The 7435-nt window shown below is 39.6% G+C and overlaps 1 protein-coding gene across 1 annotated transcript; it reads right to left on the reverse strand.

Moving 5' to 3' along the window:
- Positions 1-799: 799 nt before the first annotated feature.
- On the reverse strand, positions 800-2258 carry LOC142954938 (nuclear factor 7, ovary-like). Its single transcript, XM_076096314.1, has one exon. It carries the CDS (start codon positions 2244-2246, stop codon positions 858-860), a length of 1389 nt encoding a protein of 462 aa, XP_075952429.1. The 5' UTR covers positions 2247-2258; the 3' UTR covers positions 800-857.
- Positions 2259-7435: the final 5177 nt, after the last annotated feature.

Here is a 7435-nt window from a genome sequence, read left to right on the forward strand (position 1 = left end):
ATATATTTTGTATGATTTCATATTAATAAATTGTGTAAATTGTGAACATTTCTTGTAATTAAACCTTGATGTTAAAGTTTAGAATCATTATAATCTGATCTAGAAGATGAAATAAAGTGTGTTAGATCTGAACAATGATTGAAGCTCAAACGTTCAGTTCATGATGAATTGATTCTTTATTCTTCATTTGGATCCATCAGCTTCCGCAAAGTGCTCGCTGGTCTTCATGACTCCACACACACAAGTCACAACAATCAAAGAAACTCAAGTTTAAAATGACACAGTATCCATAACAAGAACTAGAATGACCGACTCACGGCTGTATTCCTCCACCAACCGCTCAAGTTACAGTTTACGAACATGTCTGTTCAAAACGTCACCACTTCATCATCTGTGTGAAATTATAATGAATAATTAGATGAATTCTTGATTGTTTTGTGAAGTCAAAGTGACTTTTGACTTCACATTATAATCAGTTCATCCTTGAGTCCAAGTGGATGTTTGTGTCAGAGGTGAAGAAGTTCCCTCCAGACGTTCCTGATACATCACATTGATGAGAACGGAGCGGACGAACATCATGAAAACAAGATGACAACATGAAGCCTCTGGTCTCGGCTGTCGAGGACTAGAACGGCTAAACAAAGCACAACATGAGCAACTAAGTGATATATTTATATATGAAAAGGTAGAGAATAGAAACAAACAGCTGATTGTCAAACTAAATAACAACAAAAACAATAATACAACAATAACTGAAATAATAAAGATATATTTAGAAGAATGAGACATCAGGAGGACAGGTGCAGCTTTAAGGCTTTAAAGCATAAACATCATGAATATATTTATGATCTTTATCTCTAACTGCTCTGTTCCACTGTCACACACACCTTCATTGGTAACATATTCACTTTATCTACAGTGGTAATGTATGGAAACATCCTCTCAGTGAAAGTGTGTGTGAAGGTGTGTATGTGTGTGTTAGTATCAAGATCAGAGAACGACAGCTTTCCTCTGTTCCAGTCCAGATTCACTCTGATCCTCTGGAGCTTCTTCTGCACTAAGAGATCAGTGTCTGGAGCTGATGGTGACCATGCTAAGTATTTATCTTGATAGAACCATATTGTCCATAATCCAGACAGTATGCGTCCTTTCCTCTGGACAGACTCTGCTAACACACCCAGTTTCCAGCCTGTACTGTCTCCTACCTCGACATCCCAGCTGTGAGTCCCTGAGTTAAATCCCTCAGAGCCCAGAACAGAGATGTGTTTATCAAACCTCTCTGGATTATCAGGAAGCTGCTGTTCCTCTCCTCGTCTCACACTGGTCAGATCTTCAGACAGGATGAGTCTTGGATCAGCAGTGTTTGGGTCCAGAATCAGAGGAGTGTAGGAGACCATGTCCTTCATCTTGTTCCAGATGTTGAAGGTCAGGTTGCCCAGGTGTTTGGCCTCATCTATCAGAGCTCCTGAGAGCAGCTGTGGATCCTCCAGCAGGGGGCGCTGCTGGACTCTTTCCACTGCAGCCTTGTAGTTGTTCAGGAATGAGACGTCTTCAGCTCTCAGCTCGTCCTCTGTGGCTCTGACTGTGTCTGAAAGAGCTGCTATCTCTCTGCTCAGAGCCTCCATCTTCTCCTTCATCATCTGACTCTTCTGCTCCTCTTCCTCCCTCAGTGCAGCCATCCTGGCCTCCTCTTCCTCCTCTAGAAACTGGTGAAGCTTCTTAAACTGCTCCTTAATCTGCCTCTCTGTGCGTCGGGCCTGGACCTTCATGTGTTCTGCTGTTTGATCAGACTTCACTTTAACTTCTTCATAAACCTTTAACTTCTTCTTTAAGGTCTCCAGAGTTTCCTGAAGGTTCTTCTTGTGTTGTGGAGCAGCTTCATCGATGGGTCTGATTGTGTGGTCGCTGTGTTTCTCTGAATCTCTGCAGACGACACACACTGGCTGCTGATGGTCCAGACAGAAGAGTTTGAGTTTCTCAGAGTGCAGACTGCAGAGAGGCTCTGAAGCTCTCTGATCTCTCTCCAGTAAGAAGGACTCACACAGGTTCTTTAACACCAGGTTAAGAGGTGGTTCTCCCTTTGAAGATCTTCTCTTACAAACTGGACACTCCTGAGTTGGTTTCTCTCTCCACCAGCTCTTCAGACAGTCTTTACAGAAGCTGTGGCTACATGACAGAAGAACAGGATCTCTAAAGACTTCATGACAGACCGGACAGCAGAGATCCTCCTCTGATCTGGAAGACATTTTGTCTCTGAGTGAAGCTGAAAACACAGAAAGTACATCAGTCATGGCTCCCCTCCCTCCTCTACTAACTTCTCTGTTTTTAGTCAAACTCACATTCAGTGTGTGGAGCGTCAGCAGGTTGAAGCAGCAGTGTTGTAGTTTTCCTCTTTTCTCTCCTGTAGCTGAACTCACTCAGATGAAGTTGTTAGTTTGTTCTGAAGGTGAATCTGATCGTCTGTTTTCAGTCTGCGTGTCTCTTTAGTGAGAGAGGAAGACAAACTGTTTCCTGCTTTGTCTCAGGTGAGTCAGGTGAGGTGCGTCTCAGTCCAAAGTACTGATTTATTGCTGGATATGTGGACTGATAGAGTGCAGCAGGCTGTTGTAATGATTAACAAGTGCAGCCTCACAGAGCTGCTAGCATGACTGTAGACTTATTTATGTCTGACAATATTTTAGATGAACACACGTGAAAAGTTCTGCTTGTGAACGTTTCACTCTGAGCTCTCAGATCACACGAGAGACTCACCTAAGACCTCGTTCTTCAGCTGTCTGTGATTCAGCTACCTGATGAAAACGCTCCCTTATCTTTTCATTGAGTCATAAACTTTTACTCCGATGAACCTCAACCCTTATGATTCACTTCCTGTTACTGGTCTACCGCCTCGCTACCTTCTCTCCACTCTTTCAATGTTATCAAAACCTCCCTTGTTCTCCGTCTCTTATCTCACACATTTGATTTTTAAGCATTTTTACTTTAGTGAGTAAAATCCCCGACTGACTGAAGATGTACTTTTGAATGTGACTCTGTGGTGTTTTAGTCTCGTGACCTTTGGGGCTTCCTCATAGTCACGGGGAGATGAAGCTGGATTTAACTCCTCTGTTTCTCATCGTTCTGGTATCATGGGACCTTTCTAAATGTCATTGAAGATATTACATATTATATATATATATGAGTGTGTGAGTGTGTGAGTGTGTGTGTGTGTGAGTGTGTGTGTGTGTGTGTGTGTGTGTGTGTGTGTGTGTGTGTGTGTGTGTGTGTGTGTGTGTGCATACAGGCCCAAACCCACACATTTCCACTTTGCCTTTATGTCTTTCCCCGTCAGGGTTGAGTGGTACTTCACTTTATAGCATTCTCTATTCATACATTTAGGTTTCCCTGTCAGCTTTTAGATGGTAGTCGCTGCTCTTTTTTTGCTGTGTATTATACAATAACCCCCCCCTCCCCAAAAAAAACCCACAGTGAAAACAGCTTGATTACTTTACTTTTTGCAACCAGTGAACAGAAGTGTTACGGTCTATTTATGGTCTGTGTGACTCTAAATGGACCATAATGTACTAAATGAACATCATGCTGTATTGAAGAAGACTTGAAACTAGAGATTGAGACCATAAACTCATGTTTACAATGTTTACTGAGGTAATAAATCAAGAGAGAAGTAGAGTCATTTTCTCATAGACTTCTATACAACCAGAGGAGTCGCCCCCTGGTGGACACTAGAGAGGATGCAGCTTTAACACATGAAGCTTTGACTTCACTTTAAAGAACCGGAGGTTGTTCATTCTTTGCTCAGGTTAGATATTACTCCACATATCTTTACATTGCAAGTTTAATTATTTTAATGTGACGCACCTTGTAGCTTTGCTCATTAATAAATCCTTACTCGTTTACACTGTGTAAACCTACAAGGACATTTTATGGACAATGTCTATCACATTGATCAATTTGCTAACTGTAATGCAACTTTTGTCATTTACAGACTTGTAGTCAGGTGACCTTTCCTCTGGAAAATAATACATTTAATACTTGACTTGTTTCTTTACAGGGTTTGTATAAATAAAGTAGTCCATGAATATGAGATATTAGTTTACAGATAATTATAATCCCTCCTCATCATTGGTGAGCTCGAGCTGAACGAGAGGTCTAATGAGAGGAATTAAAAACACCTGTGAAGGTGTGCAGGGCTTTTAAAGGCTGATCATTGACGTAATCTCTCACCCTTTGAGGTTGTTTTTAGGACATGAATTAGGCTCTGGAGGGTGTGATAAACGTACTTGTTGTTTTCTTCACTATTATTTCATTGACAGAGTTAATAAAAACTATGTTTGTTCTTTGTTATCAGCTGGAACACTTCTGTCATTGCCCTCGTTGGTTTCCCATTGTGCACAACAACACACACCCTGAGCAGGGACTTCCTGTTTCCCCTGGGGATACCTCACAATCCAAACATCCCTCTCTCTCTCTCACACACACACACACACACACACAGGTTCCTGGTTTCCCCTCCTTCACCTGAACAGGGAATTTACCTGCATCGTCCCGTTTAGGCAGCTGCTCATCTGATCGGACTGCAGAAGGAAAGCGGTTGAAGCTTTGAAGCTCCCGCCGTCTCTCTGTAACTCTGAAGGAGAAGATGGCTGACACAAACTTCGGTCAGTTAAGAACATTAAAACATCACCTGGAGACGTTTTTAGCCAACTGCCACGAGCTGAAATCTAAAGCACATCCACAACACTGATGTCCTTTGTAAATGTTTCTTATGTGAAACAGCGTGACTGGGGAAATCCTTTGCTTCTGTACATCAGGTGAGGAAAACAAAGAGAAGCTGGAAACTCCTACTTCCTCTTTGAAGTACAAACAACACAACTAAAATCATTCTCTTTATGAAGTGACCTCATTAAACGGGTTTTACAAGGTGTGCTGGATTTAATTGTTCATATAACCAACAGGCACACACACACACTTACACACACACACACACACACACACACACACACACACACGCACAGCAGTGGTGTAAAACCTATACTATACTAATACTATTACTTGAGTATTTCCATTTTGTGTTATTTATGCTTCTACTCCACATGGATGGATTACTGAATGGGCCACAGGCCAAGATAACAAAAGTGTCAGGGACAAAGATGAGTAACAAAAAAGACAAGTAACAACCAGGAAGAGACTCAAAAATACCACAAAGAGTCACAAAAAACTACAAAGAGACACAAAGAAACTACAAAGAGACACAAAACAACTACAAAGATACACAAAGAAACTACAAAGATACACAAAGAAACTACAAAGATACACAAAGAAACTACAAAGAGACACAAAGAAACTACGAGATGCAAAATGAAGAGAACTAAACAACTGCAAAGAGATGCAAATTATCACAAAAACACACAAACAAATCCATTTGTCTGCACTACATTTACTTTAAACTATAGTTACTTACTTTACAGATTGAGATAGTTAATATAAAATGTAATTAACAACAGATTCCAATGTGTTATTACAGCTGCAACACTAATGCATCAATACTCCCATAACATAATAAACAGAACATTCTGAAATGTGTCATTCTGCAAAATGAGTACTTTGATGCTAATACCTTTGTACTTTTACTTCATAATCTAATATGAGTACTTCTTCCACCACTACACACAGTACACACTGTACACACTGTACACACAGTACACACTGTACACACAGTACACACAGTACACATGTACTGTAGAGTGACGCACACACTTAATTTCCTTTCATGTATGTAAACATATAACTGCTGGTTCTGAAAATTGGTGTAAGCATGTGTGTGTGCTGCTCATTGACGCACACACACACACACACACACACACACACACACACTTTACAGTATTGCATTACAGTCTTGGGCTTTTCCAGATCCACCATTCTTTTCTCTGTGTCTGCTCTTTGTGTGTTATCTTTGTGTTACATCATCCTTTGAGAGAGCAGAAAATCCCCAAACTGTGTGCCGGTGTTAACTTAATTTAAATAGCTCGTGCAACACATGAGCGCTTCATTCCAATCTGCTGACATTAAAACACACCAACGTGTAGCGTTTAAACTGCACATGTTTTCATCACACAAAGACGTGGGCCGTGTTTCCAAACCGCTTTGACTTTTAACCCTTTAAGACAAACGTACGCTGCTCGTCATTGATCTGCTGATTGTGACGATAGTTAATCCAAACAAACAAAATGTCCCATTTTTTAAATAATTTGCAAGAAAAGAAAAGCTTCAAAACATCAGAGTGAAGAATGAAAACAATAAACTGTGAAAAGTATTTATTTCTTCTTTCGGCCTTGATAATCATCTCAGGATCTTATGATCCAGATTTATTCTTCTGATTAATGTCTCCTGAAACAACAGATAAAGAGACAAATGTTTACTTTGAATAATTAGAAGAATTATTTTTAAAAGTAAAGTGACTTCATGGAGGTTAAATGGATTCAATGAATGAGTCTGTAGGTGGATTTTAAGGAAACATCTTTATTCATTTATTGTTCTTTACTTTTCTTTTATTTTCTTCTACACGATTACAGGTTTTAAACTGTAATGACATTTATTTATTTTAAATATTATAAAATGTTCAATGCACATTATTAAAATAGTTTGTATTCCAAACTGTAAATTGTACTTAATTTCAATAACAATGTCATTTATTTTATTTCATGTTTTCCTTTGTGTACTTTCTACGTGTCCACTACACATTTCAGACAGAATGTTGTACTTTTTACTTCTCTACAGTTATTTGACAGCTTTAATGCTATTTGGGCATTTCTCACTATTTTACTGTTATTTTCAATTTTACAAACTTAACATTAAACTGATTCATAATAATCAAGCGATAACATAATGGAAACATTCATCTGTTGCAGTTTGATACAAACATAGTTTTTATTTTCGATGCAGGACTTTTACGTGTTGTGAAGTATTTTCACAGTGTGGTATGTGTACTTGTACTCCAGTAAAGGATCTGAATACTTCCTCCACCACTGCTGTTGATAACTTGGTCTCATAGGGAAACATTGACTGATATAAGTCCTTTATTATTATTATTAGGGGAAAAGTCAAGTCTATCTGCTTATATATACAGAACACACGAGAAGTCCTGTCAGAGTAAAGGTTACAAATCACAAACACAAGTCTCAGCCGAACACTGTGACAGTTTAAAACACAGCAGAGGTTACTTCATCAAGATGTTCAGGAAAAGGGGAAACACCGATGATGCAACAAGAAAAACGAAAACAATGTTGTCTCCGTCAGAGGAAGCGCTCCGGAGGGTGACGTCATGTGGAAACGGGAACTTTAAACCCTAAAGAGAGAAGAGGAAACAGGGAGGAGAGTGAAGAGGAGGAGCTTTCTTTTTCTGTTCAGTATTTTACCGGAAGATGTCGTAACTCGAAGA

The sequence above is a fragment of the Anarhichas minor genome, unplaced genomic scaffold (assembly GCF_050575085.1).
Source record: "Anarhichas minor isolate MPS153535 unplaced genomic scaffold, ASM5057508v1 ptg000021l, whole genome shotgun sequence".
Taxonomy (NCBI): domain Eukaryota; kingdom Metazoa; phylum Chordata; class Actinopteri; order Perciformes; family Anarhichadidae; genus Anarhichas; species Anarhichas minor.